This window comes from Diadema antillarum, unplaced genomic scaffold (assembly GCF_040938485.1).
Source record: "Diadema antillarum isolate AM-2024a unplaced genomic scaffold, OU_Dant_1.0 scf00000127, whole genome shotgun sequence".
NCBI classification, from domain to species: domain Eukaryota; kingdom Metazoa; phylum Echinodermata; class Echinoidea; order Diadematoida; family Diadematidae; genus Diadema; species Diadema antillarum.
The window spans coordinates 1,858,276-1,882,780 of NW_027271016.1; the positions used below are offsets into that span (position 1 = coordinate 1,858,276).

At 38.9% G+C, this 24,505-nt stretch overlaps 1 protein-coding gene across 1 annotated transcript in view; it reads right to left on the reverse strand.

The window, feature by feature from the left end:
• Positions 1-372: 372 nt before the first annotated feature.
• LOC139720376 (protein mono-ADP-ribosyltransferase PARP4-like) overlaps positions 373-24,505 on the reverse strand; it is a 35,578-nt gene continuing 11,445 nt past the window's right edge. The window contains exons 9-30 of the mRNA XM_071631742.1: positions 23,863-23,961; positions 22,422-22,605; positions 21,767-21,914; positions 20,755-20,888; positions 20,235-20,459; positions 19,429-19,640; positions 18,457-18,538; positions 17,421-17,555; positions 16,670-16,859; positions 15,981-16,251; positions 15,757-15,856; positions 14,751-14,963; positions 13,550-13,630; positions 12,677-12,859; positions 11,907-12,014; positions 10,824-10,973; positions 9,575-9,677; positions 7,718-7,766; positions 7,013-7,068; positions 5,030-6,297; positions 3,115-3,187; positions 373-638 (exon numbers count right to left, since the gene is read on the reverse strand). Of these exons, the coding sequence (XP_071487843.1) occupies positions 373-638; positions 3,115-3,187; positions 5,030-6,297; positions 7,013-7,068; positions 7,718-7,766; positions 9,575-9,677; positions 10,824-10,973; positions 11,907-12,014; positions 12,677-12,859; positions 13,550-13,630; positions 14,751-14,963; positions 15,757-15,856; positions 15,981-16,251; positions 16,670-16,859; positions 17,421-17,555; positions 18,457-18,538; positions 19,429-19,640; positions 20,235-20,459; positions 20,755-20,888; positions 21,767-21,914; positions 22,422-22,605; positions 23,863-23,961 (4,330 nt within the window). The remainder of the gene's footprint in view (positions 639-3,114; positions 3,188-5,029; positions 6,298-7,012; positions 7,069-7,717; positions 7,767-9,574; positions 9,678-10,823; positions 10,974-11,906; positions 12,015-12,676; positions 12,860-13,549; positions 13,631-14,750; positions 14,964-15,756; positions 15,857-15,980; positions 16,252-16,669; positions 16,860-17,420; positions 17,556-18,456; positions 18,539-19,428; positions 19,641-20,234; positions 20,460-20,754; positions 20,889-21,766; positions 21,915-22,421; positions 22,606-23,862; positions 23,962-24,505) is intronic.

Below are 24,505 nucleotides of genomic sequence, written 5' to 3' on the forward strand. Positions count from 1 at the left end.
AGTCTTTTTACTCAGAAGAACTTAAAAGATGTGTCACAACAGCAATGACTCAGTAGATTTGACCTAAAATGAGTCAACTGACTCGGGTATTTTTTTTTTGTGCGTAACCATCCCACGGTGTCACGGCCTGGGTTGGTCAAGTTGATGGGAGATTTCCCAGTATAGGTCCAAGCCTGGCGCATTCTGACAGAAAGTAGACCGCAGTTTTTTTCGAAATGATAAAGATGTTGTTATGGTGTTACATGCTGCGACAGCTGCTGCGTGCACGAAGTTTGGGTGACGTCAAACACGGAAACACACTAGTATACGTGACATAACACAGTGAAATTCGCCCTACAAGAGATGTCTTTTTTTTAAGGTGATGGTAGAAATTTAGCACTCGAGGACTACGTGCTGTTCTGCAGAAGGCAAGTCGTCTATAAGCCTCCGCGCCAATGCTACCAGCGGTGGCTCCAGGCTTTCCATCCACTGCTCTCCCTTTGCAAGACTCGCCGAGATCGTCGGCTCGAGATCGTGGAGCTCACCCAGCCTCCGCTGACGACGAATAGCGGTGATCAACTCGGCGAGGAAGAGCATGACCAACAGGGTAGCAACCAGTATCTTGTGAAGAGACTCATTTACCGCTGTGCTGTTATCATCTAAAAGTTAAAAAAAAAAGATTATACATCATTTCCAGTAAAACTGACATTCTGTGTCGCGAGTCACAATTATCGCAGAGGCTTTACAACAACAACAACAACAACAACAACAACAACAACAACAACAACAAGAAGCACATTAGTACTCAAACAAATTATATATCAAATTGCTGGATCCACTTACTCACATATTCAACCTTTCCATACTGTCTGGAAAATGTCCCAATTCTTTAAAGATTGCTAAGGTAAACCCAGTGTTTAAGAAAGATGATTCTTGTCAAATTAGTAATTATAGACCAATTTCTATTCTTCCTAGTATTTCCAAAATTCTTGAAAAAATGATATATGATAGGTTTTATAAATTTTTGCATGATCATGCAGTTTTGAATTTACATCAATATGGTTTCCGAAAGAATTATTCTACAGATTTGGCTTTGGTCCAGTTGTATGATCAAATTACAAACGCAATGGCAAATAGAAAACATGTTATAGGAGTTTTTATGGATTTATCTAAGGCGTTTGATACGTTACAACATGATATTTTACTTAAAAAGTTACAGTTTTATGGTGTTCGCGGTGTTGCACTCTCGTGGTTTAGGGACTATGTATCATGTAGACAGCAATATGTTATACATGATGACATGTCGTCAAATATTTTACCGATAAAATGTGGTGTGCCCCAGGGCTCAATATTAGCCCCCCTTCTCTTTTTGTTATATATCAATGATATTGTTAATTCGTCGTCTATATTAACATTTATGTTATGCCGATAACACGAATATTTTTTATTCCCACGATAATATAGAAACGTTGGTATCTACACTTAATGCAGAGTTACCAAATGTATCAAACTGGTTTAAGAATAATAAATTATCACTTAGTATTGATAAAACAAATTATATTTATTTTAAGCATATGAAAACTCACACAGATGATCTTGTAGATAATATTAGGATTGATAATGTATTTCTTGAACGTAAAAGTTCTATTAAGTTTTTAGGCATTTTTATTGATTAAAACCTAACCTGGAATGAACATATACGTTATGTTACAACCTGTATTTCTAGAAATATAGGTGTTCTTTCAAAGATGAAAAGTTATCTTCCTGAACATACTCTTTTTATGCTTTACAATATTCTTTAATCCTACCATATATTATGTATTGCAATCTAGTGTGGAGTACAAGTTCAAAAACTAAACTCAACCCTATTTATTTACTACAAAAGAAAGCCGTTCGCATCTGTACTGGATCACAATACTTAGCCCACACCAGTTCACTTTTTTATCAGTTAAAAACACTGAATATATTTGATATAAATACATTACATTCTTTGCTTTTTATGTTTAAGTATTTGAACAACTTACTTCCAAACATTTTTCACGATTTCTTTAAACTGAATTATACCGTTCATTCATATCCCACTCGTAATTCGCAAAATGTTCATTTAGTAAATCCCAGATTATTAATTGCACAAAAATCTATAAGACATGATGGACATGAATACACTCCCAGATTATGTTAAATCATGTAAAACTTTATATTCTTTCAAGGATAGATTGAAAACTACATTACTGTCAATTTACAATCTATGAATATAGCATTTGAATATTTATTTTGTTTGGTTTGATCACATTTCTTTTCCTGTAAATTGGATTTAAAACTACAATAAATATACGCAATGTTTCTGTGTCTATCATTTCATTTCATTCCCATTATCTTCAGCATCACCACTATCACTTTCATCTTCATTATCACATTTTTCTTCATCATTACCCTGAAAACATCATCATACATCATCATCATCATATCTCACGTTACTCTTATTCGTATCTATGCACTAGGAATATAAAAAACATAATGTATTTACAGTGTTTAATATTTTGTAGTATTTCTCCATTCCGCAAACAATATAATGTTTTGTGTATTATGTAGATAGGTCCCTGGGGTGCCACGTGCTCAAGCTTTTGCTTATAGTGGCAGTCCTTCTTCCGCATAATTTCTCAGATAATTATTTGGAAAATTGGTAATACGATTTATAATTTGTTAATGAAATTAATTTACACAACGATTTTCCTTCTTTGAATCATATACTTGTAATCTGCTTACTGATATTCCATGTGATATTACTGAAAATAATTTTGATTTATGTATGAAATTGTGTTGGAAGAATAATAAATCAAACAAACAAACAAACAACAACAACAACAACAACAACAATAATGTCCGGAAACTTCTCCGGTTACATATGTACCCTATTCAATTTTGTGCTTGTGTTTGTGTGTGTGTGTGTGTGTGTGTGTGTGTGGTGGCTGGCAATCTCTGGACTACCTTTAACCATCTGCTTTGTGTGCCCGGGTTGATGAGGTTGAAAAAGCAATAATATTATGATTTTCCCTTTACCATCCAATAATAACGGACAATGAATAGGTATAATACATAATCTGATAATAACGGGTAAAAACAGGAGATACTCACTTATCTTTGAGACGAGTGTCTCGATGTTCCCCGAAAAGATCTCGTAGACTGCACTAAGTTCCCAGTATCCAGCCTGAAGAAAGACAAAAGTCCATCAATGATATAGTATTGTTACTTTAATCATGGGCTGCACGTTGAGTAAACTATTATCTAAAAACAAACAAACAAACAAACAAACAAACAAACAAACAAACAAACAAACAAACAACATCCTCCTAAGAAATACATGACAAGGCCGGCTCCTGTATAGGTATACAATGGCCCTTGCTTTAAGTGCAGATTGGCTTAGATAAAATCCTTAGCTTTGCACATACACACTGTCCTTAAAGCCTCTGGCAGAGAAAGGGTTAAATATGACCAAAAATACGCAATAAAGATGCATTTTTCATGATTTTCGTGCGTGGATGGATGCCATGTTTTTCTTTCATCTCTCTGCACCCCCCCCCCCCCCCCGGGGCAAAAGTATTTTGTGCCCCGTAGGATGAAAGCACGTTGCATTCACATGCAATGTGAAACTCATTGTCAAAGACCTGTTATGTTATTTCTACATTATTGATAGTATGGGGAAGAAAGAAGGTACTAGTACGTCAGACAAATTAAACCAACAGAAATTGAATTTACCATACGGTAATTGCTGAAATCATATCAATCCGACTTCAAGGGCAATGAGAATGATATTCTTTCCAGTCGAACCTCCCCCTCCCCCTCCCCCTCGATCTCTCTCTCCCGATCATCACATACATAGGAAACCCTGCATCACTAACCATCAAAAAAACTCGCTAGGCATGGATTTTTAGTTTAAAAACAGATTCCGAAAGAGCAACCCCAAGCTTTAAAATGATGCATTACTGAATGCAAATAAACTCTCCTAACCTATCTAAATAATGGAAAGAAAGTACACATCCTGGAATGGAGCTTACTGAGATGGGAGACCTTGAATTTAAGGGTCTATTCAAGAGTTTTGATAATCTAACCAAGCCGTACTCTGTGTTACAAACCGCACAAAATACAGGGTGTAAAACCCCAAGGCAAGCACAATGAAGGGATTATCAAATTAAGCTGAAAATTTTCTCACTCTTTTAACATATTCTACTCAATACCACTGTAAACTTTGAAAGCAGTAGCATTATCTTTTTGAAAGTTCTTAGAGTTGAAAGTAAAGAGCGTGTACGGGTTTCTATGAACTTACAAGGAGCCTCTGAAACATATCTTATCACATTTCTCAGTGGCGGATCCAGAGGGGTGGGATCCACCGGGCTTTTTAGTGAAGAAATAAAAAAAAAAATGGGGGGGGGGGGGTTGCGTGCGCCCCCTTTAATTTAAAAAAATATATGGAATTCCTGGATCCGCCCCTGCTTCTACTAAAAAAAAAGTGTTCTAGAAAAACACAACTTAAAATTCGTTTCATGATCCCAAACTTCCACTTTATGTAAAATAAGGGTTCTCTTTAAGAAAATACATAAACTGAAAACTGACTAGGTTCATCCATTTCACCCATTTTGAGTCCTCACGTGGAATCTTGACATGCGACTTTTTGTGATGCATGCGGTCACAGAACCTCTCTCTCTCTCTCTCTTACACTCACACACGCATACACGTACACGCATACAAACACACACACACACACGCACACACACACTTTTTTTGATAATTCTTTATTCGAATTTCGTTCAATTTCATATCATAGAAACAGGAACGTTCACAGAAACAAAACATCATACAAAGACAAACTGCATTTCACACAAACATTGTACACAATAACATCAATCTTACCCTAGGGACAAAATACAGTAACACCAACATTGCGCAAACTTATATCAAACTTACATTGTAACACACACACCCACACACACACACACACACACACACACACACACACACACACATTCCATTCGTATCATCCAAAGGTTCTTACACTGCTCTGCCGGTGCAAAATCCTGGTGACGTCCTCGGCGCTCAGCTGCTTTCGGCGGACAGTGAAAGGAAACCAAAGCGCGGAGACCTCTCGCTCTGGCTTCCTCTTGGGTTCTTCCTCTCCTCTAGAGTAAGAATCTTCCAGAAGATATAAATCATCGGCGGCGGCTGCCTTATCATCCAAAGCAGCAAACATCATGTCTTCTGCCACTGTTACTCGTGAGGGCAATCCACTCTCAGCTAGTTCTCGCGTAGGCTTCTCATACTCCTCAATGGGTTCCCAGTACTCCTCCTCATCATCCTCACTCTCCTCATAGTATGACATACCTCTTATGCCTTGTGTTTCTAGAAGACCCCCAGCATACGGTACATCACCTATTCTATCACGGAGTAATTTTTCTCTTCTGCCTTCGTCATCTCGTTCTGCTACCAGCGAATGTGGTAGTTGTCTCCGTGTAGAAGAAGTTAATAGAGGCGGCGGCGGAGGCGGCGGCGCCGGCGGTGGCGGCGCTATCATCGCGGCGGGGATGTCATCACCCCCCTCCGCTATGAAATATGTTGACTCATCAAATGCGGGGGGAGGGGGCGGTGTTGGTTGCTTGGTCGATCTCTTCATGAGTTGCTCCGGCTGTGGCGGTGGCAATCCACCTGCTGGTGTTGGCGCTGGTGGCACCGCCCCTGGTAATCGCCTTGGCTCTACATATCCGAGGTAACGGGACCCGTATCCGAGCGATGGTACTGGTGGTGGTGGTGGTGGTGGCACCGCTCCTGCGTCTGATGTTCGTTTTCGTAAAGGAAGCCGGCTCGGCAAATCTAGCCCAGATTTGAGGCTCTTGTCAAAGGCGCTGAATTGCGCGGCGCTGTCAGGAAGGCGGTCGGATTTCTCCTCCAGATCGTGAAGTCTACTCCCTCTTTCACGCAGTTCACTGGCATCAGTGGGGATATCTATATCGCGAAAACTCGCGGGAATTTCACGTTGCTTCTTTTTCATTGGCTTCGGCTTCCTTTTCTTTTTCTTTTTTGATTTCCAGAAAGAAAATGACGGCAGCCCCAGTGCGAATCCCCGTTTTATCACTGCCCGTTTACGTGTGTCCATCTTTAGACTATCGGTTTTCAAATAATCCCTCTCTATATCTATCGACATGTCAATCGCCATGGATCGAAGGCGAGCTATCTCGTCATCTAAGTCAGTAAGTGGTGTGGGAAGTGGTTTGGGCGTTGGTTTGGGCCGTGGTATCATAGGTGTCACTGGCACTTGAGTAGCCTCGTCTGCAATAAGGATGATGGTTACATTGGTTAAAAAATATGCTTGTTTCGTCCCACGTATTTCTGATTTTCACGTCTGTTAAGACAATCATAGCATAGATTTATCAAATGACTAATGAATCACATTAATATCAAGGTTAATTCTATTGCATTAAAAGTTTTTTTATATGTGGTGGCAAAGATGAGACGCCCTAATTGTTCACCCGAGCCACACCACAGTGATGCTTGTTCATAATCAGCCTTTCACATTTACATTATTGTTATCAACAGAAAATGTTTTAAACATAGTTAATCACCTCAATTCTCTCCCTCTCTTTGTCTTTTTATAAACGGATAGTAAATAAAGAAGTATATGTATATACATATATGAATTAATATGTATATTACACATTTTACACATTTACAATATATATATATATATATATATATACATTTAAATTCATACGTATATCACACATTTTATACATATACAATATATATATATATATATATATATATATATATATATATATAACAATTTAGCACGATACCATGACTTCTATTAGAAATAAATTACTGATACACGTACTATGTTTTGAAGAAACCTATCTCAAATAATAAATGAGCCCTTTCTGCAATGATACTGCATTCATGGGCCTGTTATTTTTTTTTCTCGTCAAAATCTGAAATAAAAATCGACCCTTTCCATAACTGGGCCATCCACTAATGGGGTCAATACCTGGACTTCCCGGATGCACAGCTTGTGGTTGACCCTTCGTCATGACGTCAGACAGTCTGCAAAAATGAATACCAACAGCATGTGATTACATGATTGCATAAGAAAATATACGATAGCAAAATAAGATGCAGAAATTGCGCAAGTTGATAACCTTTAGATTTAACTACATTATACTACGAGGAGACTGTGTTGTTTTTTTCTCACTTTGATAGTCAGGGCCGAGAAACAATTGATTTAAAGGCTGACAAAACAAGAATTTCATCGTAAATTTTCCACAAATCGCAGTGAAAGTTCTTCATTGTAGTTGTGAAATTCTATCATTCTAAAAATAAGTAAACCAGTTGTAAACACTAACATGAAACCAACCAACTTTGATCACTAAGAAAAGATAAACTGATAGGGTTATCACTTACTTCATGTTAGCGTAGTGTGTCTCTATTTTATCAACAATACTGAAGCAGAACTGAATCATTCATTGGCCTTAGCGGAAATTAGATGCCGATTGAAAATGACTTTTAAACATTTGAACGAATTTTACATGGACGCACTAAACAAAATGAAATAAAAATTCTTTAAAGTCTACTTACACTTTAGAAAACTGCTTAGTTCTCTTTTGCAATCCCTGATGACGATTGAAAAGGACTTTTAAACATGTGAATGTACTTAATATGAACGCATTTGAAAGCGGTTTTGAAGTTTACTTACACTTTAGAAAACTGCTTAGTTCTGTTTTCCAGTCCCTCAGAATCATCATCTAGTTTTCATGCGTTTCCATGAGATGTAATACCAGTCAAACACAAATCATAATAGAAAAACAACAACAACAACAGCTGTGAATTATCCACCCAAGGGGGTTATTCATTACTCTTGTAAACCTGCCTACATATAAATTGATAAACGTTGCTTCTAAAACTTTGGATTGAACTTAATAGCATTTATTTGATTTTATCAAATTTCATTTGAAACATGATTTAACCTCAGGTTGATAATTAACCTAATGTTCATCCACCTAAAGATAAGGCATAATACAGTGTATACATTTTGCAAATTATATCGTACAACAATTTGTAAGAAGTACAATACAAAGTACATGTACGAATGAATGTGATAGATAATGAGAGAAATAATGCATAATTTGCCATGATGAAAAAAGTAAATTATGGCGATGGGAAAAAAGTGATCTATCCTGAAAAGCGGAGCTTGTAAGACTTGGATTATGCACTCGAAAAACAACAAATGCCAATAACATTTATATACATATCCTATTTGTGTACGTTTTTCACTTGGGTTGATTTAATTCAACATATTGATTTGGCAAATGACCATGCTAATGCTACAATTTCCATTTTTGTCTATTTGGGGGGTTTCATTTTACATCTGAGAAGATGGCTGAATAGCCCATGTTCAGCTGCACTAGCTGGTCTACCGTGAGATCCAATTGGATGTTTTCCAATAACCCAGTTATTTTGAACATTAATTTCACGTGTATATGTATATCTACATCTATTGTTGCATACGTTGTATTTTTTCCCCTTAAACTTTTATCAACCAAAATGTGTTATTGAAAATGAAATCTCTTTTGATAACTGGATTGAATTCATTTCAAATTGAACTCTCTAAAAAAATGAGTGAAAATATTCACTCTTATAGGAGTGAATACAAAAAAGAGTGAATTTAGAGTGAAATTGGAGTGAATTTTGAGTGAAAATGCTTATTTTCACTGATTTTGGAGTGACCTCAGGGATCACTCCAAGATTTAGGAGTGATCCCTGAGGTCACTCCAAAACGAGTGAAAATGAACATTTTCACTCAAAATTCACTCCAATTTCACTCTAAATTCACTCTTTTTTGTATTCACTCCTTTAAGGGTGAATATTTTCACTCATTTTTTTTTTTTTTTTTTTTTTTTTTTTTTTTTTTTTTTTTTTTTTTTTTTAGAGAGAGAGAACTAATGTGAGGCGGGCCACTTAATGTACCCTGCTTTTTGCGATGAATGAATCAAGCGGAATCTCTACGTGCATGAGTTGTGACTCTTTCACACACAGGGCCTCCATTTTATGTCCAATAACCTATTCAAGGGATAATATTTTGGCGTTTACTGGAGGGGGCCGTATGATTACACAGAACATTGCTCAATTAGACTTGGGAATTGACCCTGTGTCATTTGGATCTGGAGACCCCTACCGACTGAGACATATCACCACCTTGAACAATGGAAATAAATGCACCAAGGATCAAACGAACGTGAAAATGGACACTTGGAGCTTTGCTACAGATGTGGGAGAGTTTGCCTTCAGGAATATCCTAAATAATAAAAGTGATGCGGAATCTTAAAAGGTAGTCTCAACTGCGATAATATACATCATATTCCCCTCTTAAGCCTACGTTACAATCTCTGTAGGAGACTGGAAGGGTTTGTGCATGCTTGTCACAAACGAAGTTATATCGAATATAGCAACTTGATGATTTGCTGTGATTTCATTTGCGTATTGTGGCCTCATTGGCTCCTGGAAATGATTCTCTATTTCATCAATACAAGTTATACAACATGAAGTGTCTTACCGCTCACAACTGGGGGCGTAGCTACAGCAGGTCGGAGCCACTCCATCGCCTGAACTGCGTCACCTTTGACCTGTAACGTGAACTTAGAGATCGCCAGGCAGCACTGGTATCGAACAGAAATGGAGATTTACAACAGCATGAGGCAATGAAAGTGCAACGAATGACGCCATGTACGGTTTGAATGGAAAAGTAAGATAGGAAGATAAGAGAGGAGATGTGTGTAGATTACACAAAATCTCAGATTTTTGTGTTTAGCGTGTGACAATAATTAGAGAGGGGAAGGGGATGGTGATACAGCAAACATTTATCTGCAAAACGTTATTTATAAACCTCAGGTCACTACGCATAGAGGTAAAGATAATCATATCCTTAAAACATGAATGGTGTTCAGAGCAGGATTTCGATAGAAATACTGCGTCTGTCTTATACCAGATATCGTATTCTATTTACCACTGATTATGGTAATAATAAAAGTAGAGCAAGAATATAAAATACAAATTCATTCAGCGTATTGACGTTGATTGTGATAATGACGTGGCAATAGGATTAATTGTAGTAGTAGCAGATCTCCTAGGGGCACCAGTGTAGCGATTATGATGTAAAAAATGATAGCAGTAACTTTGATGAAGATGATAACAATGACAAAGATGCTACATGTACGTACTACTACAACGGTCGCACGTTACGAGACCGACACCCACGAGTCATACAGCTCACAAGTCATACAGCCCATGAGTTATACAGCTCACGTTTCATACAGCCCAATAGTTAGACACTATGCTAACAAGGCCCACGAGACCGACACATTAAGCCCCCTGCTGAATCTGTCGAACTCGTGGGTTGTTTTTACCTAGTGTCGAACTCATGGACTGTATGACTCGTGAGCTGTATGACTCATGGGCTGTATGACTCGCGAGCTGTATGACTCATGGACCTGTTTTCAGTGTCGAACTCGTGGGCTGTATGACTCGTGAGCTGTATGACTCATGGACCTCTTTTCAATGTCGAACTCGTGGGCTGTATGACCTCAACGGTTTACTGTTAATACTGATAAAAATAATTAATCAAATTTAAGATTACAACATTTCATTTCTTTGCCAATGTTTATCTTTATATGAAAAGTGAAAGAGAGATAAAGAGAAAAGGTGGAAGGAGAGAAAGATGGTTGGAAGAAGAAGGGAAGGAGGAAGGAAGAAGAGGTATGCACGGTCTTTCCCGGATGACTTTCACGAACAAGAAGAGTCCTCACCGTATGAAACAGGTGGTGAAAGTTGGGAAGGTTGTCTCGAGCGGCGTTGAGGGCGCCATGATAACACTTCTCGGCAGACGCATAGGAGAAATGAGACTGCGCAGCCCTGGCGCGTTTCAACAGGCGGCCAATCATCCCCTCTGTTGATTCCTGTCCGTAGAAAGCCATCCCATAAGTATCGTATAAAGTTCCAGACGATTCAAAGTGGGTGCAAAGAATACAAAAGTAGTGTAAAAGCGTCTGTTGTCAACGCCAGTTTACTTTACCATTGATTACACGCAGTTCCAGTTCTGTTTCAGTTTAGTTTATTTCACATTTCTCAAAAATTAACGATACATTATGCTTAAATACAAAACATGCACAAAAATACGTCTCACAAAAATATACTCGGAATATTGTACATTGACGGCCATTTTGCTGATGTTGCAGGTGCCAAAGAGATGAGAGAATAAAAAAATTTAAATCTACGAAAGGCTACAGTTTGTATTGCAGGTTTTCAAGGAAATGTGAGTTGATGCGTAGCAAAATACGTAGGTCGGAAATGATTTGAAACTGACCAAAAGGAATATTCATAGGAAAAATGCATTACATTGTCATGAATATTCACAAGAAAAGCGGTGTTACATTGTGCCTTGAAAAAAAAGAATCAATACTGACGTGATACGACGAACTCTCTTCTCGATAATAGAAATGTTCCGATAAAAAAATTACAAAAGTCAAAACCTCTACAATGTGGCAACTGAGAGCACAATATAGTGTCTGCATCAACATCATTATAAATTTTTGATATTATTCTTTTCTTCCTTATGGTCTTCTCCCCACTGTATACAAACAATATAATATTTCCCAGAAAGGAGAAAAGGAAGTATAAGCCGTAGTTTCATGAAACACATTAGTTATTAGTCGGTAGCGATGTAAGCGCTTCATTATTGCAAACAGCAACATCGCCAGTTTGCCCCCCCCCCAAAAAAAAAAAAAAAAAAAAATCCCCATCGTCAACAACAGCATCATCACTGCTATCAGTAACCAATTTTTTTCGTCTTTTTGTCCTCGTCGCAAACGTGGAGTTACCCCCTCACTTACCGCTTGTACATCGGCCACTTCCTGCCAGGGCAGTGACGTTAGGTCATCGCTGCTGATCATGTGTATTAGCTCAGCAACGTTAGGGGGTTCCCCTCTCTCCTGCTTCTCCTGGAGGATGCGTGATAACAATCATTGATCGAGGTGAATGGAGGGGTTACAGTTCGTTATTCCGAAGGTTCGTTCATCCAAAAACGAAATAAAGTTCGTAATTCTGAAGGTTCGTTTACATGCACCTTTTATTTTTCTTCTTTTTTCCCTGAATTAAGCAACATTTGGAATGAAGGTGCCTTTTTATTTTCGGATTATTGAACCTTCGGCATTAACGAACAGCACCCGAATGAAGAAAGTTAAGTAAAAAAAAAAAGGAGAGCTATACACAATATGCTTGCATTAGTAAAAGAAGCCTCGTGTGAGTGATGATGACAAAATTGCAATCTTTTGCATCCAATAAAAATATACCTAAATGAAAAAAAAAAGAAGTCATGAAAAAGTATCATTTTAATCCAAACGTGTTTATAGGTTTGGGTTGCCACAATTGTCATACACAGAAACTTTATTTTACTTCATCCACGAAAGAACTTATTTCGGTTGAAATAATGGTATTTCACCATTTGGCATTATTTGAAATTAATGAAATGACAGGACTCTTGTATCGTCTGTTTTGTTCTAAAAAAAAAATGTTCTCAAAGACTAAAACAGAACTGTATTCATAATCTCTCCAACTTTCAGACATATCGTATACGACTCGTCTAGACTGGTGATAAGCTTACACTGTCTCGCTCCTCGACCGCAACAAAGCTGGTAAAGGGTGTGACTATCGATAGTGCGATACTGAGCTCGGTCAGAAATGGCTTGAGATCATACATGCGTGTCTCGTGGGCCATGTGATCGCGATCAAAGGATCCGATCTCCCACTCGCGAACGAGGGCTCGGGCTGCTAAACGGTGTATCATCTGAATTAATAAAACAAACAAACAAACAAACAAACAAAAAATGATACAAACACCCAGACTGCTTATTTCTAGATTGATAAAAAGCAATGGTCGTCGCATTGAATAGAATTAAATCAAATTCAATTGAATTGAATTTATTTCTCAAATCTCGCGACAAAACCAAATACAATACATATCAATGGACAAACAATATCAAATCATCATAGTACAATTCAAATCATTAAAAAAAAGTGTATAGCTACAAAACTAAATACAATGATGTCAAGGTGGAGCGACAACACACTGTTATCTTTGAGTAAACAACGATCCCAAAGCTTAGGTCCGTTAAAAAGTGAAATACATAAGATTATTGTTGTGTTATGATACTCAAATCTATTACCATCCCCTTCCAATATATTCCAAAATAATTTTGTAAAATATGGTGGATCTATATAAAAGAAATGCTTGTACGAACTATACGGTAGTTGGGGTGAATGCGTTTCATAATCATGAATGCATTGCTTTACAAGTGTACAGGAAAGTGCACGCGATTTCTTTTTAATAGTACATATAAATGGTATATTGAAAAGGTGTGATTATTCATGAGTAAATAAGGCTTGATCTATCCTGTGCAACAAGAGTTAAGCAATCTCGCGAAGGAGTTAAATAATCGTGTATTTAGTATCCAGTTATTTACAGTCAGTTTCTTACCAAACTGTCGTCGTGGTCGGCAGACGTCGAGCTTATGGTTTCGCTGATAGTTTTCCCGTCCATTTCAGCTGACACGCTCACCTGCCGAGATTGACAAAAATACAGAGGGCAAATCTTTCAACAACGACAGATCACAATCATGCCCTCTAAAACTCCTACAAAATCCATTGACCCTCAAAAAGGCAAATAACATTACATTTACAGCCAATATTTATATCATATTGTGTCTGACACAATGGTGTTTTACATTCACATCGGAAATCACGTTGCAAAAATGGCCGAGCTGATACACCGAACGCAGCTGGTGCAATACCCTAATATCTGCTGTACCCGATGTTAGATGTTTGCAACATCGTGATAGTTGCACTCTCTTGATTACGAATGGAAACACCACCAAAGCTGCACAAAGAGCACTCATTAATTAGCCTAGCAGATAAAATACTGAACGCTTATATAGCTCTCTGTTGATTCAAATGACTTAAGCCTAAGCATTAGAACAAAATATTGACACACATAATTCTCATGGTCTGACTAAACCATTCCTACCGGATATCAAAATTGCTAATGCGATGACGATTTGAATATTATCACAAAGTGCAGCACTCAAAAGAACACAATAAGACTATTCGAGAAAATCCAGATTGCTGTGATCACCCTTTATCGTATAAATATACAAAATGTATTATTCCCGTGATTCCCGAGCATGCTCTGCTATTATGGACAGAATTTTGTGGGTTGGATAAAAAGGAAACATGGTTGAAAAAAGGCAATGGCTGTACGAAAAAAAAAAAACATGCTTACATTGTAACTGCGTTCAACCTCGTTATCCATTATTAACTTTTACCATTTTTAAAAGTACTGTATCTGTCCAAACCAGAACTCCGATTACACATTCTTAAAAGTCAATAAGTCTACACTACATGTAGTGGTGATGCAGAGGATTACAAGTCTGGATCAAGGTTTTGAGATATTTTATCCTGACTACGTGATTCATAAATGTACCTATGCTTGGTAGCATCAATATTGGCACTAATGTTTGAATGCTGTAGTCATCAAAGGATATCCAAACATTCTCCGTTCAGGCATCGTCTAGACCAGGGAGGTGAATCTCTCACCTCCCTGTCTAGACAGAGTTGCGAAAACATTTAAAAAAAAATGATGAGAGGGTATGCTCTGACGTCACAATGGTTATAATAGTTACCTCTTCCGCCTTTGGTCCTGTCGAGAAAAGAATGACCTTCGACCCCGTGAAGACCGACGACACCTGGGCTGGTATCTGCAACAGCTCTGCCTTTCGCTGTCCCTTTTCTGCCCCTACTGCACCGCCATCTTGTCCAGCGGATTCCGAAGTCCGCCATTTTGTCTGAACGGAGGTTACGGCCGGTTGTCGGCATCGACGTATCTGTGCAGCAACCTTTCATGGTCCCGGAAGCAAAAGCAAAAATCATCTCCCAATAATGAGCTTCTTTATCCAGGACAGCCTTGTAAGAACATTGCATCACTTTGAACTGAACTTATTTTAACTAAAATTAATTTTCAATTTGAGACAGACACACCAAGGTTAACATTAATGAAAATGTCAAAAAAAGGTATTGTTTTAAAGATTTCACACTTTGTGAGATTTGAACCAAGACTGTATTGATAGTCCAGGGTCTTATCCACTGCACTGGGACATGTTTAAACTGCAAAGAATCTCAAGTAGAGTAATTCATTTTCTGTCCGGAGCGACAATAATGTGACTGTAGAAATAGTAGAGGTTAGTAAGAGCGACAAAACATCCAAATCAGCTACTATATGGATGTCATTGGCCTATAACAACACAATCCCTTATTAGCAGAGTGTTTCTGGTCAGAACGGGGCATCCCAAACCGTATCCACAGATATCAGTAATGCACTCCTCCCCCTATCTGTTTTCTAGTTGTCATGATAAAGTTACTGTACAGACAAAAAAAAAAGCGTGTTGAATACAAGCACTGGGTCGTTATCGCCAACATGTCATTTATTATCTGACTCTTCGCTTACCACAGTCAGTGATGACAGTATCCAGAGGGCCTTGGAAAAAGACCAATGCGTATGCAAATGTTGCAATTTACTGCAGGGGTAAACAGAATTCATTCTTATGTGCGTCTTTATTTGTACGTTTCGAAACCAGCATGTAAAAAACAACAACCAAAAAATCATGTTGCTTGCAGTAGTTCTCGCCATACCTTGCCTTCCCATTTTGACTTGAATTTCCCTTCGAACAAGTCAAAGGCCCCTCCAGTGACGTCTGCTAAGGCACGTAATAGGTGACGATTCCCCGTTGAACTGTAACAGAGGAAGAAAGTGAAACAAAGAGAAAACAGAGTGAACGACTGTAAAGGGGGATGATAGAGATCGAGAGGAAGGGTGGTGGAATTGCTCCGAGAGAAGGAAAGCAGTGGATCCTCACCTCACGCCAAACGTGAAAATCCTGTTCTCGTGTCGATGTTCGGCAGCGACGAGCAACGTGAACTTCTCGTTCGTCAGATGACCGTCCGACACGAGGAAGACGTTACGCGTCCTGTTCTTCGCCGGCGGCAGCAGCGAGAGAGAACGCAGAGGGCGCCACGCTTCCGATCCGCCGCCGCCCACAGATGACGAACTCCTTTCTATGAAGTCCACGGCCTCGTCAATCTGGTAGCGATGGTTGCGCATGACGCTCGGGAAAACCTCGGTAAAGTCTGTCAAAGTAGGAGACGTGGTAATACAAGATGAATACATTATAGGCCTATATGAATCAACAAGGCAGAGGAATATAAGTTTACCACCTTTGAATCAATGAAAACCTATACCAACTACCAACACATAGTGCTATGTTGGATCTACATATGTACTGAAAATGCCACTGTTATCACTTAACACTTTCAAGTTGCAGCTCACAGAATACTTGAGTTTGGTACCTAGCTTTAACCAGCCTATTGCTGAGATTCAAACGTATCATTCACAATCATTTGATCACCTTGTTGAAACAAAAGATATCGCTTATCTTTTTTTAACCGGAAATTTTATCTTTGAGTCTTACAAAATCATTTGTATCTATCTATTAAATCCTTGTCTTTAACACCATGTCGATCACCAGGCAGTGGAATGAAGACATACCTGTACCGAATGCAATCACATTGAATTGGCTTTGGCTCGGCAACATCTCAAGGATCAGTTTGCTCAGCTTCTTGGCGTCCTCCTTCGGCTGCCCTTTCATAGACGTGGAACAATCAAGGAGCAGAACTACTTCCGGGTCAACAATGGGCACGAACGTCGGAAACTCGGGATAAAAGACTGCCATGCTGGCCTGTGGAAATAAAACGATCATTATGAAGATAAGCCATTACAATTAACACTTTGATGCAAAGCACTTTCATTCAAGAAGCACTGCTGCCTTTTATTTACGAATTATTCGTCAAACACTGTCGTGAGTTTCGGCTTTGAAATTGCTTTATTAGCTAAAACTAATTAACAACTCTAGAGAGAAAATAGGACTATGAACCGCTGACGGTTGGCAGGCAAGAAAGGAAAAGAACTGGACTGAGGGATAGAAAGTGCAGGCTTCAGTCCTTGAATTTATCTTAGAACTTAGACGATTCATGTCAAATCTCTCGGAAGGAATATTCCCTTTCTGCTTTCTCACACCATTCATCATTGTAACGATCTTTTGAATGCATGTAATGTTTCTCAAAAAGTAATTGATAAAGAATATGCTTTCAAGCATTGTTTGGGTTTGTAGGTAAACTACAGTAGGAATCATGCGACTATTATCAGTGATGATGTGCATGAGAATTTTGACACAAAGTTTGTTATGAGAAGAACCAAAGTTCGCAAATGGATACGATCGAACTCTGGCCAAGGAACTTACGTAAGAATCTCGGTTCGGGTCGTATTCTTGCCACATGCGAGGCCGGTGCGGATCAGCCACGCCCACAAGTAATTGAAAACCATCGCCTAACTTAACGGAGTCCTGTAGAGTGACAGTTGCTTTGCTCCCTCCAATCTGAAGAAAAAAATAGATTAGCGGTTAGAATATCACGGCCCTCTTGCATAAAGTCCCTCTTCTAACATTTGAATTAGAACTGCACACCGTAGCAAATAATCATCACTACAACCGAAAGGTCGTTCCTGAAATGGATTTCTTAGTCACATCGATTGAAACAACAATAACAGCAGCAGCAGTAGCAGCAGCAACAACAACAACAACTGCTAAATGTACCCAAATTTATCGAGATGGGATGAGCTTCAGTTTTCCCTTCCCCCATCCCAACCCTCATGGATCAACCGATATCATTGATAGGCCCCGTAAATGGTCTGAAGTTCACCTGTTTCTCGGTCCAGAGTAATTTGTCTTAATCTGACGTTGCTAACGATAACATCAAGCAATCTTGGTGACGAGAGACGTCGTCAATATCACGAGGAGTAAACAACCATCATTAAAGCCATAGTGACGTCATTAATATCGCCAGGAGTAAACAATCATCATTAAAGCCATAGTGACGTCATCAAAGAGTAAACAATCATCATTAAAGCCATAGTTTGAAGTGGAAATGAAGGTGCGAACACGTCGCTTCTAGGGCTGAACATGTTCTAATGACTGATTCCATTGACGATGTGTCGGGCGAGTCGGCCCTTTGCCACGCATTTCAACATAATAACCCATAATTCACAATTTTTCTGTTCTCGGGTCTGTTTATCTGTGTGCGTGTGTGTGTGTGTGTGTGTGTGTGTGTGTGTGTGTGTGTGTGTGTGTGTGTGTGTGTGTGTGTGTGTGTGTGTTGGGGGTGGGGACATACGTAGTGAATGCTATGCAGAGTAACCATGCAGGGGCTTGGTTTTGAAAAGAAAGGAAATAACTACATGTATTGTGTTTCGAGTCACGTCTTGATTTCGATTTGGAATACCTTAGCCTTGATTTGATGTGTTGGCGACTCCAGGCGTTGAATATCCGACGCCATCTTGATACTGAGTTGTAGAGATTCCTTCCTGCGTTTGGAGTTTCGTTATGAAAATAATTCTAACATGTTACAGGAGTCTCGTTTACCTGGAGCAGTGTCTTCAATGTCACATCGCTACATCTTTACGTCGTTACAACGGTACATCTCCTTTCCTTAAGCGCCTTGCTATTAAGTGCCTAGACGTTGCCAGATGTCCATTTTTTACAACTGGGTCGAGAGGGGCTTTGGCATAACGTGCTGACTGAGGGCACAAGTACGAATAGGATTTTATTAGATAATACTTGGTCTTCTCGTTCCAGTTTCATCATCATGTACATAACTCTAACATATAGATTTTGATTCTAAGGCATCACTTTTACTGTATGGAAAAAATGTTAAACATACAAATCATTTTTTTGACAATAATATCAATGACAATAATAACCACGATGATAATCATCATCAATTTAATAATTACGATGATTATGATAATAACAATATTACTACTATTACTACTACTACTAGTCTTCTACTACTTGTATTGCTACTGATGATGATGATGATAATTGTTATTGTTATTTATTATTATTATTATCATTGTTATTATTACAGTATTATTATTACAGTATTATTATTATCATTATTATTATTATTATTATTATTATTATTATTATTATTATTATTATTATTATTATTATTATTATTATTATTAAAAATCTCATGCTGACCACTCGTGAAACAACAGGCTGTCACTTCTGTAATCATGAGCGAATAGATCAAGAAGACAGTTTATTTTATCTTATTTTATCTTAGCACGGAACATGCTTCAGCAAATGGCTGTTCTTCAGCTGGTCCGTGACAGACGTGTGTTTGCTATTGGTTATGTTCAGAGCTGGAACTTGGCAAGACTGTTCAAGGAATAACGTAAAGTGTATTCACCTCTCATTCTCCCGCCCACTCACTCCGGAAACCGCCTGCTGGTCAGCGGTCAGCTGACTGCCTTGGATCTCCTTTCGTATCCACGGGGCCACGCTACCGAGCAGGGAGAAGACCGCGTGATCGTCCTCCGCCCCGAGCTCGGTGACGTACGTGATCTGGATGACCACGGTGGCGAGGGAGGGCAGGTTGCCGATGCTCACGGAGAAGACGTTCTGTCCATACAGTGATCGAATGAGAGCTTAAATTTACTATTCATCTTATTGTGTGTTCTCAAAACATTACCCCTGGATAGAAGAACGCCACTAGCCTATATACAAAGCAACTTCTATGAACATGATGAAGAGAAAATTCTGATAATTTGCACTTTCTCTCTCTCTCCCTCTCGATCTCCCTTCCCCTGTCTTTCTCTCTGTATATGTATGTATAGAGAGGGAGATAGACAAAAGACTAAAAGACAGGAGTCATTATCATAAACGCAAGAATGGAATTGCAGTATATCATTCAAATATACTATGTGACAATAAATAATTGCTTTACTTTGTAACATTTCAGAAAGTAGAAAGCAGCGCGCGATGTCAGAATTGCTTTGTGATGTCACAATTATTTTGAGACATCCTTTGACGAATAATGCAAGATTTGGAAAATGTCGTCATAAACGGTGACGTCATTTTGCAAAAATGGCATACCATGGGGTGCCAAACAGGCCAACATTCTGAAATAGTTTAAATCCATATAATTGCTTAAAGCTCTGTCAACTAATCACGACAGCATTGATTTTCATCCAAAATATTATCAACAATACTAACCGACGCTTCCTCTTGCATCAAGTAAGCCCCATGACCAGCTCGGACTGCAGCCTGGAATTCCTCTTTTGCCCGTTCTTTGGTCTTCACCTGACCGATCACGTGTTTCCCGTTAATGTAAGCTTCGAAGCCGCAGACGGCCGCCCGGTCGTCGAGCGGGAACACGTAACGGGCTTCCGAAACGTCACCGTCGGACTTCGTGCTCTGGTACACTTGTAAGACTGTTATCTGTAGCCGGACAAGGGGGAAATGACAATATCTCTTAGCCTACACACTGAACTGCTCTCGCATTGCTGCCACTTGTCAATTCGATACAATACATTATTGGTAATGCTGACTAGACGCACGTGCCTTTCTTATAAACAGATGATTAGGATACGGTTATTTTTCTCTCTCTTCTTCTTCTTCTTCCTCCTCCTCCTCCTCCTTCTCATTCTTTTTCTTCTCTTTATCTTCCTTTCGCGTTTTTGTTATTCTCCTTTATTTTTTCTTTCCTTCTTCTATCTCATCATCCTGGGTATACCTTGGCCGCAAGATCAGTTATGTGTCCACGAATGTGAACTTCTCGCAGGTCTACGCACTCTCGTCCATTAGCCGCTACGAGTCCGGCGTCTATTTGGCTGACGGGGTCCCTGCAGCCTTGTACGTCCAGGAGATCTGGAAAGTAATGAAAGACATTGAATGTTTTAGTTGTCCACCTTCTACTTTTTCCTCCTCGGATCTTTTCTCTCATTCTCTCTTTCTCTGATCCCTTCAATCAGAGAGAAAATAACATTTATTAGGAATGTGTTATGATGTGTATTTCGTGTTGATAGCCAGTGAATTTATACAATTATCGTTACTTTCTCATTCCCCCATTTCCGCGAAATTTTCATCTTCATCTTCTTCTCAGTTTCATCATTGTCTCCTCATTACCTGTTGCTTTTGCGTGTTGTGTTTTTCCAAACTTTTCCTCTTCAGACCGTGTACAAAGGGTAGGTTTTATTTCAGTTTTACTCATCAGCATAATGGTATGATACATGAGAAGGCAAGGAGTGCGAGCAAGTGTATTCATGTGTATAATATGCGTATATGGATAAGCTCGTGTGTGCTTGTGTATGTTTGTATGCACAAGTGGTGTGTGTATGTACGTGTGTGTGTGTGTGTGTGTGTGTGCGTGTGTGCGTGTGTGTGCGTGTGTATTCGTAAATGCAAGTTGGTGAGTTCTTTATAGTTGGAACAATGTATTTATATGTGTTCAATGGATATGAATTTCTAATTGTTGTGAAACTCACGTAAACTCACATACAATTCAACCTCTTGTTGCCACGCATGATTAATACAGATCATTATATTTATTTATCTATCTATTTCTTCACCTTCCTTTTGTTTTTTCCTTCTTCTCTACCTCCTCTTCCTCCTCCTCATCCTCCTTCCCATCATCATCATCATCATCATCATCACCATCATCATCATCATCATCATCATCATCTATCATCATCATCAGTATATTCATATCTAATCTCAGCAACATTTGAAAGCTTAGTGCAACATACCAATCTTCTCGTACGGTTCTTCATCTTCCACGTCATCTTCTTCTTGAAAGTCGAAACCGTCCACCATATCATCGTCCCCTTCGATGCTGAACTCGACGAGATATCGGATGCACTGCTGCCCGGTGGAATACACAACGTACTCGTCCTCCTGCAAAGAACGGGAAAAAAATCCGTATACATGGTAAAAGCGATATTTTCCCGTTTGTAGTGCACTTGCAAATATGCAGTACAGACGACTCTGAGACAGTATGGGTAATGGAAGTCTGTTATCATACTTTGTAGTTGTATTGTTCCTTTGGCATGACTTTAATGTTGCCTGCTTTGAATTTGGGTAACATGATATCTGCCCCTGTATGATAGCAGTGGGTTCAAATTCAAGTATAGATATATCAATGTATTACAGTATTCGGGATCGTAGCATAGAAAATGGCGTACACATAAATACTTCACTAGTTGGTACTTTGCATGTTCAGTATATTCACTCATTTATCATGCACTGATGTAGGCTCTACAATGTATGCATGATATATTATGCATGTATGTGTGTGTGTATGTATACATGTATTTCGATCAATTCATGTTCGTCACCACATTGTAAATGCCTTTCCGATAAATAGCATTAGAACGTGAGAAATCATTCTAAAACTATTTTTACTGTAAATTCTGAAGGTCTATCCACTGCCGCCCGCACTCCATGCGTGCTGTTGTATCCCTCCGGAGCTTCTTTCAATGTCATGTCCACTTCATAGCAGTCTTTGACGGATCCTAGCGCCACTTTGTTGACGAACATCATCCGAGTTCTCGAGAAGTAGCCATTTTTGCAGTACTGGATGCAAGTGCTACAAGGAATTCAATCACAAATGTTCATGGACATCAGGGGGCATTTCATGAAGCATTTTGTCCGACAAAGTTGTCGGACAAATTTGCTCTCAGCCACTCACATGCAAGGATCTTAATAGCTTGTAACAGTATGTCGGAAAAATATCCGACCAAAACGTTTCATGAAAGGCCCCTCCCCCGATGATAAAGTATATTCAGCGGTGACACAACAGTTGATTCTGCGACAATACAATGTTCCGGTCTTATTTTCTCCAAGGACTAAAGATTAGGGTTAGGGTTGTGATAAAGTTCTACAACTGTAGGTTTAGTTTGATATGAGGGTTAGGATTAGGGTTAGGGTTAGGGTTATGTTGGTAGGAAGAATTCAATTTTAGCATACCGTGCAGAAATATCATGGGAGTATATCTCGCAGGAGCAAATGTCACGGAACCATTTTCAACTCATTTTTAGTGACCCTAAAGCCCGCCGCACACTATTCGACTCACGACTAGACAGACTTTGGATCTGAAATAAACAAGCGTGTTTATGGTGAGGCTATTGTGATTTATTTCGGATCCAAAGTCTGTCAGTCGTATAGTCGTGAGTTGTATAGTGTGTGGCGGGCTAATATGAACTTTAACGAGACGTCGCGTCGTTGTAAAGCGCTAGTAAAGGATATTTACCCTGACGGTCATGGACTATAGTGTGAGTGACATCTTGACGGTTAAAAAAATTGAATATTCAAAGTAAAAAGTAAAATGGAAGTCAATTTCAGTTTATTCTGTTCTTACTGTATTAAAAGTGTAGGTCAAGCACAGATATATTACGTGACATTTCTAAATTAATCTTCGTGCCATTTATGAAGGGCTCAGTAATGTGAGTCGATAACTATCTTGATTTCCAACAATAGTCTACCACTGATTGATATTCCAGACAATAGATTTCAGCAGCCGATGTTCATAACGGATTGTATTGTTAAACTGTATTGAACATAGAACATTCTTGATGAACATCTGCTACAATCTGATTTGATAACTATCTTTTCAACGATGCCCCATCACTAATCATCATTCAAGACAGTTGATTTCAGCAGACTATCATAACGAATAAAATTGTTTGCTGTGTTGAATATAAAACATTCTTTACGAAGAAGTGTTGATTCCCCGGAGCTCCATTTAAATGCTTCCCCGTCATCGTGTTGCGGTAAGCTTTGGGTTAAATGACAGGTGTGAAATGGGCAAAGGACGAAGATAGTAAATGAGGGAAGAGACTCCAACCTCGTCCTGTCTCCAAAGTAAAGACCAGCTCCGAGCAGTCCTTCGTCTCGCCTCGATCCGTCGAACATTTCCACAACGATTTTCGGCATAAGCAAGCCCCTGCAGTGGAACAAACATAACCACGGACATCAACACACCGATGGACGCACGCACACACACACACACACACACACACGCACACACACTTATTTCTTTATACAATGTACTTGTAGAAGAGTAGGAAACCAATAAATTGGGGTGCAACTCAGATGAGATCAGATCGGATCAGAACTACGATGCCATGGCGACTAGAAAGTGCCATGTTTGTTTGTTTTTTATTAACGCAATATTAGAGAGACCAGTGAATTGATATCGATAATTAGGTTTTTACAGAAGAATGTTGGTACATAAGCATTCACAATGAACATAATGATAATTTGCGATGATGATATTCACCACTTTCATCACCACCATCATTACCATAATAAAATAACAGCCATTACCACGGCAAAAGAAGAAGAAAAAAAGTATATGAGAATTCAGTTACTTTCAATTCAACCTATGCGCCTTCCTTTGTCATAAATTTCTCCAAAGTAATGTAGGGTGAAAACAAAATGGTATGGGGTATAACAAACAACAGTTGCTTTCTTTATCAACAGTTATC